Source organism: Populus euphratica, unplaced genomic scaffold (assembly GCF_000495115.2).
Source record: "Populus euphratica unplaced genomic scaffold, PopEup_1.0 scaffold313.1, whole genome shotgun sequence".
Taxonomy (NCBI): domain Eukaryota; kingdom Viridiplantae; phylum Streptophyta; class Magnoliopsida; order Malpighiales; family Salicaceae; genus Populus; species Populus euphratica.
The window spans coordinates 40,855-54,516 of record NW_011500199.1 but is presented as its reverse complement, the minus strand read 5'-3'; the positions used below and the strand labels follow the sequence as shown (position 1 = coordinate 54,516).

The following is a 13,662-nucleotide window of genomic DNA, read 5'->3' as shown; positions in this document are numbered from 1 at the left end:
CAGGCATCAAGAGTTGGTTGTGGGCATGTTTCTTGAAATTTGAAAATCTTGTTTGCATACTATCAAATACTCTTATATTATTTGACAACTTGAACAAAGAAATGAAAGCTAAGGAATGCAAGGCAAGCTACAAAAGAAAGACTTGCTTTGCATAACTTAAAGAGGTTTACAATTTCAAGCAACCATTCCTATCTACTCCCACTCTCTCATCATGCAAGTTACAAGCTCTACTCCTTGGGAGACCGGAGGACTAAACTATCACAACATGACACTTCTCTTTTTAACAAAAACTTGAGACAGCTCTTCAATATCAAAAATAAAAAAAGAACTGAAATTATAATGACTCTTGTACAGGTGTCCATTTATAGTCTGAAGTTCCTAATACCATGATCATGCATGGTCTCTCTTGGTTCTTCTCTTTTCCTCTTGAGGAGAGAAAGAGAAGACATGGCCCTGGCAGACGCAACCTTCTTCACCAGTAATCTCCACAGCGTTTCACCTCCTTTTTTCTCTAGTTGCATTTTCAATTTAAATTGCCTGTTACAGGTTAAAAACAAACAGCAAGAGCACTAGCTTAGGTATTGGACTGGTACAGTTACAATAGATTATTACAAGTCAAAGCCATGATATCATAGCATTACTTCAAATAAAAAACATGCAATAATATGGAACCCCTTATCGCTCTACAAAAGGACACGACAACTTGAAGAACGTCCAAGAAATTTTTGTACAAGACTTTAATCATCTTCAATTATTACTAACAGGACAATAAATTGTTAGTTGTCATGTAATCAAAGATAGTAGCATTTTCTCCGTTGTTACGCCTCCTAAAAGCATAGAGAAGAGATCCACTATTAGAGGCTCCATGCCTCCCACGGTCCCTCCCAGTCCATAAACAGTCAAGCTAGGCCATCCCCAGGTACAGCCTAAACACTTAGTCGGCTTAACCATAAACAAGATTAAAATAAAACTGTTGAAATTTCCATTTTTATCTGTCGCATTGAGGTAGGCCTCGATAGATTGGTTCAATGTTCCTCTTTTTGATTAAACCAGCAGTCATTTCATTGGGAATTTAATGCACATATAATTTAACTCCTCCCCTGGATTCTTCTGCGGAATCCGGAGCAAAAGAATGACCACACAACAGGGTAAAACCTAGAAGGCTCAACAGAGAAAGGCTAAGCAACTGTGATCAGCCATGAGCCACCTACTTCAAGAGGCAAACAAATTAGCATTGAAAAATCAAAAGCAATCCAAAAGCCGACACTACATGACTACTAACTACTAAAAAGTGGTTCCGTGTCAATTAATTGAAGGTTATTATCATGCGGCGAAATAAACTTTGCGAGCCCTACTAAATGGAAGATTTTTTTTTTTTTTTGAAGATTCGCGGAGTGATAAGAGGAAAAAGGTGGAACCATTGGGATGGGAAGCAATGATGTAAAACGTGTCAACTTTAGATCCTTAAAAGGGCTTTCTTTCTTTGGTGGGGAATCTCTGAAGAGTCTTCCGATTCCAAAAAAAAAAAAGGGAAGATCCAATCAGAAATGATCAAGTTTAACACTGTTTCCACATCCCAGTAGAAAAAAATCTCTCTTTCCATGGACCACTAATAGCCAACTAGCAAGTTCAGGTCATGGACATATCAAACACGGATGATTAAGAAACGTGTTAGGCCAATTAGCTGTATGATGCACAATCAAAAACTCTTTTACTAACTACGATCCAACAAGCTAAACTAGACAATAGAGAAACAAAATAAAGGGACTTTAATCAGTTACCTGCAAAGTGGAACCCTGCAAGAATCAGTTTGGTCACAGATTGATGAATGAAGTCTTAAGAGCTGCCACATCCGTTTACATCTAGAGCATTTTCCATTAACCCGATTCTTACAAATGGCAAAGTGCTTGATCAAAAGCTGGAGACCTTCACATATCGAGAACTTGTCACAGGGATCCCGTTTCTTGCTAGGTTCCAAGTCACATGGACCAACAGTTGTGCACCCTTCTGTGCATATGTGCTCTAAGCACTCCATTGCTTCACTTAGCTCCATGTACAATCTCTGCTCCTCTCTATGCCTCCTTGTTCTCTTCTTCCTCTGCGCATCATTTCACGATAAAATCAATACCTTTAATAGGTCTCGATCGGGTCAATTGTGTTTGTTATTTAATTATATTCCCATAAATTAACGATTAAACTTACAGATTCATCTTCATCAATGAATTGGAGAATCTCAAGCTCAAGAAAAGGGTCATTCTCGTGCATGAACTTCCACCCTTCTGTTTTCTCTACAGCCTTGAAATTACTAGACAACATCCTCATGCACTTGAGATAAAGATCCGGTGAATCACAGAGCCTAGCCAATTGAAGCACATCCACCACATTCTCAATGGTCAACCGTTGCCCAACAGCTCTTGAACATCTGTGCTTCAATTGTGGGACCAAGTAAACGTGTGACAATGCCAGAAGATGGATCCCGTACTTCTCCAACTCCTCCTCGCTACACCTGCACCAGGGGCGCTCCCATCATTTCACAGAAACTGAAGACTAATCAAATTTGCCCCTCGGATTTTGGAGAAAAGATCCCTATTTTCGCTTACGTAACCGACCAAAATACTAAAGCTAAAGTAGCCCAAAAAAACATGTGTGGTAAGGTTTTTTCGGACACCAAGAATTTAAGGCAAAAAAAAAGAGTCAAAAATATCTGATAAGCCGTCAAATTAGACTGAGAGCTCTTGTTAATTTTTAGCCGTTGGAATTGATTTGAATTTCAAAGAATGAAGGGCTCTGATTAACATGACAATTTACAAACCAAAAAAGCATGTAAAATGAAATAAATAATTAATAACCTTATCAATAATAATCAAACAAAAAAATTCAAAAAATTAATGAAAAGGCAAAACTAACCTTGAGGAATAAAGGAATTGAATGAAAGCAGAAACAGCTTCGCATGGAACGCCGAGGATAGGAATGGTTTTCTCGGAGCTACGGTGTTTACGAGGCCTTTCTATGATATTCTCCAGCACCGGTGACACCAAGGCCTGCCAAAAAAACAACAGCATATAAAAGACAAGAATTAGAATATAAAACTTCAAAGCAAATCTGCAGGTTGTTTAACGTTTCGAGGCCAACTTCGATAGGAAAAAAAAAAACAAAAACGGGTTTAAAAGATTTGGACCCTTTATAGGTGTTTCCGAAGATTACTCGATCTGAGAATCAATTAACATGACTGAAAGTGCAAGCCAAAAGAAAAGAAAAGAAAAGGTGACGAAGTACCAGAATGCCAGTGTGAGCCGGGATGCGGAGGCCATTGGAAGTGATGATTTGGACGTCGGGTTTTGGCAATGAATCTTTATCGGAGAACTGAAAATGATCGCTCATGAGGTCGCCGGAGATGGTGGGGTAGGCGGTGTTGTGAAATTCCTCCATGAGATACACGATTAGTTTTTCTATGAGATGTGTGATGCATATGGGATGGGGAGATGGGCTTGGTTGTCTCGGGCTTTATAGACAGCTAATGACAGAGGCAGGTGATTCGGAAAATGGACATTGGGAGTAAAATTACTGAAATATCTAACGCACGCGCTGTTGGCGGCGCGTTTGTAATTAAGATATTTTTATCCCTTTTTTTGGTTTAACTTGACAACCCCAGTCAGGTCAGTTACTATTTTGTAAAGACGATCTGGAAGACATTTAAAAAAAAAAAAAAAAACTTGGCACCTTAGTTGCAAGTAAACTCGATAAAATGCTAACTCATAACTTTAATCGAATTAAATTTTATCTTGAATTTTCATAAAAATTAAAATTTTTCTTTTCAATTTAATTTTTTCAGTTATGGGATCTTACTCCAAGGGAGATTTTTCATGGGAGGAGGAACATCTATAACGAAAATAAGATCAAGAGATAAAAGAGAAGGTGTTGGATTCGCTACCATTGAGAGTTATCAAGAGCTTAGAGTTACAAATGAAAACAAGGCGATGGCCTTCTTCTCCTTTGATAATTGTTTCTTCTGGTTCAATTGACCCAGATTTAGATGGGGGAAACTTGACTGTCTCCTGTTGTAAATGTCGATTTCATCTTCTTTCAGCTGCCAACAATGAAGCTTGCATTGGGAATCAAAGTTATGGCAGTACTGTCTGCAGAATAGTAACTATTTTTTGTTTGTTCTTGATGATCAATTAGCACAGACACAAAAAATGAATTGTATTTTCATCCTCTTTCAACTGCAAAAGATGGAACATGTTATGAGAACATGGCAGGAACAAGATTATTTCTCTCTTCTTAGCTTTGATTTTGTTTTTTTACTGCAGATTAACCATAGAAAAAGGAATTCTCTTAACGACTTTGAATTTTAGCTTCAGAATTCAGTTGTAGTCATGGATTTAATCCTGTTGAGGGATATCAACATGAAGTCCAAGATCAATAATTTTCGTTTCTGTCTCCTTATCTCCTGCCTTTTGCCATTAATGGTTTGCTGTTATCTCTGCTGGTCAGATTTGGTGTCTATTTTCTGCATTTTTTACTTGACTGCAAATAGATTTTGTGAGATTGATCGAATTTCAAATGTGAAAGAGAACTGAGTTTTAGGAACAGACACAACATGGAGATCGTGCAGACCACTTTTCCATCGTTGTTGACTGGAGTCTTTGTCGGAGCCACTTTCTGGATGTCTACTGTTGGTATGGTGCTAAAATTGCTTCTTCTTCTTTTCCTACAGATTTTACTGTCCTGCTGCTTATTTATTCTTGATGCCCTTTCATGCCCATTGCAATTAAGTTTCTTGACCGGGATTAAGGAAGCTCTAATTTGATTTATTCTTTTCGTGTTATTTTTTTAAATATCTTGCATGATTTTTATGATTTATCCAAGAATTGAATTTCTTAGGATTTATAAATTCATTTGTCACAACATTGGCAATAATCTTTTATTTTTTAGATTAACGTGGGTGTCCGGGTCAGCTTACGCGCACCACGACTAATTCCACGGGTCCTAAAATTAACGACCATATAAGCCTTCAATGGTCATCATATGAGCAACTAAAGACTCGAACCTGAGACCACAGAGGGAGTAAACCCCTTAGTCTCAAGTTATTACCACTTGATCACCACCTATATAGTTGACATTGACAAAAATCTTAACTCTTGTAGGAAGAAGAGAGAGAGTTTCTAGAAAAAAAAATATTAAAAGAGCTAAAGTTATTGGGCTGTCAATAAAAGCGTTTTACAAGGGTTTTTTTTAATTTTTCATTTCTCATTTTAATTCGATGGATTTTATTAAGATTTTATATTATTATATTACAATTAAAGTATTATTAAGTTTTTTATGTTTTATAATAATAAATTTAATAATATAAAATATCTTTAATTTATAATAAATATTTGTTTTAAATGTAGATTCGTAAAAAAAACATATCTTACCATTAAAATGATTAATTAATATTTTTAATTATTGAAATTAGAGTTTATGTGAAAAGATCAAAAAAAGATTAGACTTAGAGGATAAATCTTAGTTGGACCGTTCTATTAAACTCTAATACCATTTGATTTTTTGGTTATGACTTGAAATATTAACCTCGGATTCATGTTTGGTTTAGTTAAATAAAAATCTAAAATACAGACTTAAAATATTCATGAAGAGTCTAAAACTTAATATTATTATTTTTAAATTTAAATATTAGCAACAAAAAATAAATCTAAATATGTTATATAGTCCAAACCTTGTTCGATGTTCAATTCATATATGGAGTTTAAAAATCTAAATAACCCTATTTATTTTGAATTAGAAAGATAAGATAATTATTTATAATTTTTATAAAAACTATTTATTTAAATTATAATGTTATTGATAACTTTTTATTCCACAACTATTTAATATTTCTAAATATTAGTGTATAAAAAAAAAAGACATGTATTATATATTGAGATATCTTGATTTTCAGATCAAAATCTATGTTTTTTCTTTGTATTTTAATAATATTTAAGTTTTATTTTATGTTGTATTATCAATAATACCCGGTTTATATATATTATTTTTATTATAATTAATTAATTTATATAATTTTATTTTATTTATTTACACTATTTTCAAAATAAAAATTGACATGTGTTACTTTAAAAAAAACTCCTGAGATTTATTTGTATTTTATATATAATTTATTTAAAGTGTTTCCTCAATCACTTTGTTTTTCACCTCAAGCCTCCAACCATTTCTAATCTCCGACAACCCAATCCAAAACCAACCAAATGAGGACCCATCTTTCGAGGCAAGTTGAGATTAGATTTTCTTTCCCTTTTTTTAACCACCAACCAAAGCGATTCTTCGACAAGGCTGAGATATTTATCCATGGGCATGTGGGAAACACGCGTCACGCTAAGCATGTCACTTTGCACATAAATGAATACCCCCATGCATGTTATTTCAACTCTCGCTCTTTTCTGTCCACGTGTCCCATATATAATATCAGAAAAATGGCGAGAGAAAGAAACACCAGAACGTGACCTGGAAGGGATAAACCAGCTTGGAGGAAGGGTTGGGGCCGGAAATATAATAAACGTCTCTTGGATAACCAGAAGGGTCTTAACTCAGTCTGATGTGTTCCTCGTTCTCATCCACTCCTCCTCCACTTGGACTTCCAACAAGATGACACGTCTTGTCAATGACACGTGGCAGAGACCCAATTGCTCGTCAAGACAAAAACATCCCAGGTAGTGCTGTGCAGTGAACTTCCTAGCTAGGGTTGCCAGTGAACTTCCCACACGTGGCACATAATCTCGACCTTAATCATTGCTTTGATGTTAATGGAGGGCTGGAGCTGCCCGGTTGCCGGGAAGGCCTCATCTCCGGTATTCTTTATTGATATTGTTTAAGACGGGTAATAGTTTAATGGAAGTGGGAGATTTGGCATAGAAGTTGCGGCTTCGTGGGCTGCCCCACCGGAAGAGAAATATACTTGAATAGAGAGAAAGGTGACGAGGAGGATTGATGGGGAGGATTTGTTTGGAACCACTTGGAGAAGAACGTTAAGGTAGTTTTAATTCAAGTGGGAAGATCGTTGGTATCCTTGAAGGATAAAGATAGAGCTCTGTACGACGTCCTTTTCATGGAATATACTTTCTTCTTCAAGCGGCTCTTTTCGTTTCTATGAGATACTTGATGGGCATGGTATTTTAAAAATAGCCTCCTCTGGGTAGATCATGAACATTTGAATTGTTTTGAATTTCTTCGATTTTTTTTTTTAAATTAGATTTATTATATCAACTCGGTTTCACGATCTAATTTATCACACAAAATAACCTTTATTTTCGCAGAATAACATGTATTTACTGTATGGGTTTGAGTGGATTTAATCTAAGTATCTTTTTTCTTCTCACTTATCCAATTAAAGAAAAGTTTTGGCTCCATCCTTTCAAGCACAGCTAGATAAGATTTTGTTTATTTTTTGTATTTTAAAAAAATTTATTTATTTATTAAATTAATATTTTTTAATATTTTTAGATTATTTTAATGTACTATATTAAAAATAATTTTTAAAAATTAAAACAATATATTTTTTTAATGTTTTTTAAATAAAACTTATTTTAATTTTTAAAAATTAAAATAATATTTTTTAAATATTTTTTAAATAAAATTTATTTTGAAAAATAATCACAATCATTCTTTTAAATAAACCTTTATATATTGGAAAATAAAAATTGTTCCTTATTGTAAGATACAAAATTAGTACCTCACCTTTGGAAATTACATACATGCCACTCCACATTTTTTATTTTGTTGTGTTTCATATATTGGAAAATATATTTGGATTATGATGCAATTACTAAGAGATTCGCTAAACCATCCATCAAATTGACTTTGTTTTTCTTTTAAAACCCTTAATACATTGTTTGGATTTTATTTCTTGGTATCATTTTTATTTTTTATGTTTTTTAAATGAGTTTGAAAAGAAAAATAGAAAAAATATTTTTTTTATTTTTCATTTTTTATTTAAAAGAACGATAATTGATTGTCCAGATTTTTTAAAATTCTAAAAAAATTACATTAGATGTTGATGATTTTACTTTTTTTTTATTTCAATGGAAAATTCAAAACGAATAAGTTTTCAAAACGAAAAACTTCAATTTTTTTATGTAATAAAAATTTAATTTTCTATTGGTACTCTGAGAGACATTTTTATTCAAAAACAAATAACAAAAAAACATGTAAGAGAAAATACACGACTACACTTTTTGTATCATGGTAGCTACGGAGTCCGCACGACACCATAGACTACACTCAAAGTTGTTTTTTGCACTAAAAAAATCAAAGTAACGAGATGTTTTTATCTGGATCCAATGGGTCAATTCTAGAATTTTCTGCTTGTTTTCTTGCCCAGCCCAGCCAGTGTTCCAACTTGAATCATTTTGAAATTATTCTAAGATTATACAGTTGATTTAATAATTTTAAAAACAACATGAAAAATTAATAAAAATAAAATTTAGTTTAAATATAGATGCCATGGTGAAATGGTTTTTTAAAAAAAATACTGAGAAACTAATTTATTTTATCGATTTGGATTGGGTTTTGTGGTCTAACTTATTGAATAAATAATTTCAATTAAGAACCAGGTTTTAAATTAGGTTTTAATTTTTTTAATTATTTTTATTTAATTATATAATAAAAAATAATTAATTGTAAAATCAAATATCAATTCATTATCGAAAAATTTATTTGAAACTTCAATAATTATATAAAAAATAAATTAAAATAAATTATAAAATTTAATTTTTAATTAACAAAAATTAATTATAAAAACTTGTGACTTGGATAATAGACTTAACATGGTTTAACAATTTTTTTTGTGATTATCTTATAAAATTATATGATAAAAAAAATATACTTGTAAAATTAAAAATTAACTAAATATTTAAAATATTTGTTTAAGATTATAATAAACCTATAAAATATGAAACTGAAACAAATTATATTTCTCATTAAAAATCATTAAAATATTAAATAATGAATGATAAAAAAATTAAATAAGAGTAACCACTAAAAATCTAATTTTAAAATATCGACATTGAAAAGAAAACTAATAAACAATCCGAACATTAGCCCATGAGTTTAGGCTTGCTAATTTTTTTTTTTTTTTTCTATGAGTCCACCCTTCTTTTCTTCAAGGAAAAACAAAAGCAGGTGACTCTTCTCAGATTCTGGAAACCATAAGTTGGGTTTCTATGCTCAAAAATAACCGTTGTTTATACTAAAATAGTTAAAAAGACACTCAAAAAACTTTAATAAACATTTAAATAACCCAAAAAATTTAAAAAAATAAATAAAAATTTAATCCAAAACCAAAAATTTTCTAAGGTTTTAGATTTGATTTTTCAAGTAATGTAAAGGTAAATGAAAAACATTAGAAAAATCCTTAATACATCGTTCGGGTTTGGTCATATATGACCCAGTTAGTAAAAACATGTTATTTGATATTATTTTTATTTTTAAAATTGAATTTGAAAAGAAAATGAGAAAAAAAATGTTTTTTAATTTTAAAAAACAATAATTGATTGTCCATATTTTTAAATTTTTTTCTAAAATTACATTAGACGTTGATGATTTTACGTTTTTTTTTTCTCAATGGGAAATTAAAAAAGAACAAGTTTTCAATTTATATTTAAAATAAATAGAGAAAAATCGTAAATGATCCCAATAAATGTACACATTCAATTCTGCAAAATGTGCTTTAATCAATCTCAATTTAAAACTGCCGTCGAAATGTAAAGACCGACTTCCCTTCAAAAAGCATCAATTAAACCCTACAAAAGGCCAATAAGTAATCTAACAATAATTAAAATCCAAGGAATCATGGTGGATTAGAGCATGCTTGACCAAAAATTAATTTTAAATGGTGGATTTAATTGACCAACATTACGATTTCACATTTTAAATGGTTTTGAGAAAAATTAATATTGCTATTTTTTATTTTAAATTTATTTTTTTATGTTTTTGTATTGTTTTGATGTGATGATGTAAAAATTAATTTTTAAAAATTAAAAGCATTTCTTTCGGCATGCAAATAAATCTTTTTTATTTTTTTTTTGTGGTAAGGGATGATTATGAGATGCACTAGACGCGTATTAAACTAGGCTCATACAATAATTTCTTTTATTTGATGGATAAATCTAAAGGGAAGACATGCCGTCAATCTCTCTCCACATTCGATTTAGTTTTGGATTAAACCTAATTCCAAGGTCCAGAATAAATTGGGCTCATACTAGGCTTAGACCGACCCATTGAGAAATCTTAAGTAATGGGCCTTATCCTCATTTTCATTATTTTGAAAATGCAGTCAGGCCCAGAGGATTCCTTCCAAGTCCCATCACTTGAAAGCTTTGTCTTTGTTGGATAACGTAATTGATAATTCTAGTTGTATTAATGAAAGAAAGGGCAAAAGGCTTTGACATTGTTATTTATTTGTTATTTATTGGAAATAATTTTTATTATTTAATGGAAGAAAATGATTTTTAAGTAAAGATAACCCGAAAAAAAAAATGTTATTATTTAATGGCTTATTTACCCTTTCCTAACGTCACTGGCAATGCTGTGATCCTATTTGCTCTGCTGGCTGCTGGAAAAGTATAATCGAGTAGAGTAAATTGGCTATTCCACTTCTTCTCTGTGAAATTTATTCAACCACTTCTCCTTTCTAGTTTGCCGTCAAACAAACAGGTATTAATTGACGTGTCAGCTAGCTTCTCTTCTCCTGGCATCTTTTACCATTCTAACATAGTTTGGTAAAGCCTTGTGGAAAATAACACGAGTTGGAAAAGTTTTAGAAAAATAATTTAGTTTTCAATATAATTGTGCTTTTAAATATTGATTTAGTCAGAAGTAAAATAATTTATGGGTCCGTTTTAACTATCATAAGGATTCAATAGTCAAAGGATGAAATTCAAAATCCAATGAGAAAAAAATAAAAAGATAAATTAGTGTGACAAGAGAGAGAAAAAGAATAAATAAACCATCAAAGATATACTAAAACTCTTTTTTTAATAAATCCAGTATCATTAAAAAAATTTTGATAAGATAATTTTAACTAATATCCTAAAAAAACAGCAAATAAAGTTATAATTTGTTAGAGGTTACTTTATTATTAATGTAGTTTAAGATTAATTCAGGGTAGGGTTAGAATATTTTATAGTTTTCTAAAATGTGGTTTGAATCATTCCATTGAGATTTTTAATAATATTAAGTATGTTAAAAATAGAGTTTTGATATATTTATAGCGACCTCATTTTTCTTTTTCTTTTTCTCTCTCTTTTTTTTTTCTTTCTCTCCATCAATTTATTTATTGATGATTTTTTACTATTGAATCTAGAATATCATTTCTTGGCCAGTAGATTTTTATAAAAATCTTAATTGAATTTTATAAATGTGATTTACAAGGAAATGCATTTTGACTTTTGACTTAGCATCCAATATTTTCTTGCGTACACAACTAATATTTAAAAACATGATTATATTCAAAATTGTGCTATTTTTTTTTAATTTTCTAAACCAATATCATTTTTCTAAAACTTTACACAACGCGTGTCAATTTTCAGAAAAAGGCTACTTCCTCCGTGACTAATATACACTTGGGAAATATTTCTAGAAAGTCCACTAGACCTAGCATAGAAAAAGGCAAAACAAGTTTCCTCAAGCCCATGATTTGGGGTTTTGAATGAACAATATCTTGAATTCAAAGCCGAAGCCTTCATAATTGGGCAGGCCTTGAATGTCGAAAGATTCAACTTAGACCACCGCCACCGCCACCGCCACCGCCACCGCCACCTAGCTCGATGGTGGCTGTGTGGGCATGCACTCAATTGCGTGAGATTTGATGAGGATGTAGACAACAATGAGGCTGTCGAGAATCAAATGTTAGGTCTAGAAAGGCCATTAAATGATGGATAAATCTAAAGGGAATACATGCCGTCAATCTCTCTCCACATTCGATTTAGTTTTGGATTAAACCTAATTCCAAGGTCCAGAATAAATTGGGCTCATACTAGGCTTAGACCGACCCATTGAGAAATCTTAAGTAATGGGCCTTATCCTCATTTTCATTATTTTGAAAATGCAGTCAGGCCCAGAGGATTCCTTCCAAGTCCCATCACTTGAAAGCTTTGTCTTTGTTGGATAACGTAATTGATAATTCTAGTTGTATTAATGAAAGAAAGGGCAAAAGGCTTTGACATTGTTATTTATTTGTTATTTATTGGAAATAATTTTATTATTTAATGGATGAAAATGATTTTTAAGTAAAGATAACCAGAAAAAAAAAAAATTGTTATTTTTTAATGGCTTATTTACCCTTTCTTAACGTCACTGGCAATGTGGTGTTCCTATATGCTCTGTGAAATTTCTTCAACCACTTCTCCTCTCTAGTTTCTTCCCTTGCTGCCAAACAAACAGGTATTAATTGATGTGTCAGCTAGCTTCTCTTCTCCTGGCATCTTTTACCGTTCTAGCATAGTTTGGTAAAGCCTCATGGAAAATAACACGAGTTAGAAAAGTTTTAGAAAAATAATTTAGTTTTCAATATAATTGTGCTTGTAAATATTGATTTAGTCAGAAGTTAAATAATTCATGGGTCAATTTTAAATATTATAAGGATTTAATGGTCAAAGGATGAAATTCAAAAACCAATGATAAAATTATATATATATATATATATATAAGATAAACTAGCATGACAAGAGAGAGAAATTGAAAGGAAAAAAAAATCATTAAAGATATACCAAGGTGTTGGAAAATTCCAACTCCAACTCCAACTCCAACTGTCAACTCCAACTCTTCTTCAACAATGGTGGCTGCCAACCTTTGACATCTTGGATTAGTGCACATGGTTGGTATAATAGTAAATGGTTCTTGCACGTTAATGACAATCAACCTAACACAAGACTCCTTTTTCAACATACCCATTATTATTAAAAAAAAATTGACAAAATAATTTTAATTATATTTTAAAAAAGCAGCAAACAAAGTCATAATTTATTAGAGATCGCTTTATTATTAAGGTAGTTTATGGTTAATTCAGGGTTAGAATCTTTTATATTCTTTTAAAATGTAATTTAAATCGTTTTATCAAGATTTTTTTAACGATATCGAGTATGTCAAAAATAAAGCTTTGATATATTCATAGCGATATGTTCTTTCTTTCTTTTTTCCTTTCTTCACATCAATTTATTTATTTTTTATTTTTTACTATTGAATCTAGAATATCATTTCTTGGCCAATAGATTTTTATAAAAATCTTAATTGAATTTTATAAATGTGATTTACAAGGAAATGCATTTTGACTTTTGACTTAGCAACCAATTTCTTGCGTACACAACTAATATTTAAAAACATGATTATATTCAAAATTGTGCTATTTTTTTTTAATTTTCTAAACCAATATCATTTTTCTAAAACTTTACACAACGCGTATCAATTTTCATTAAAAGGCTACTTCCTCCGTGACTAATATACACTTGGGAAATATTTCTAGAAAGTCCACTAGACCTAGCATAGAAAAAGGCAAAACAAGTTTCCTCAAGCCCATGATTTGGGGTTTTGAATGAACAATATCTTGAATTCAAAGCCGAAGCCTTCATAATTGGGCAGGCCTTGAATGTCGAAAGATTCAACTTAGACCACCGC

The 13,662-nt window shown here is 31.4% G+C and overlaps 1 protein-coding gene across 1 annotated transcript; it reads right to left on the bottom strand.

The window, feature by feature from the left end:
- Positions 1-40: 40 nt before the first annotated feature.
- Positions 41-3,490, bottom strand: LOC105111831 (BTB/POZ and TAZ domain-containing protein 1-like). The gene is made up of 5 exons (XM_011007296.1): positions 3,277-3,490; positions 2,908-3,041; positions 2,203-2,506; positions 1,782-2,098; positions 41-537 (listed from the first exon to the last, which is right to left on the bottom strand). Exons 1-5 carry the CDS (start codon positions 3,427-3,429, stop codon positions 363-365), a joined length of 1,083 nt encoding a protein of 360 aa, XP_011005598.1. The 5' UTR covers positions 3,430-3,490; the 3' UTR covers positions 41-362.
- Positions 3,491-13,662: the final 10,172 nt, after the last annotated feature.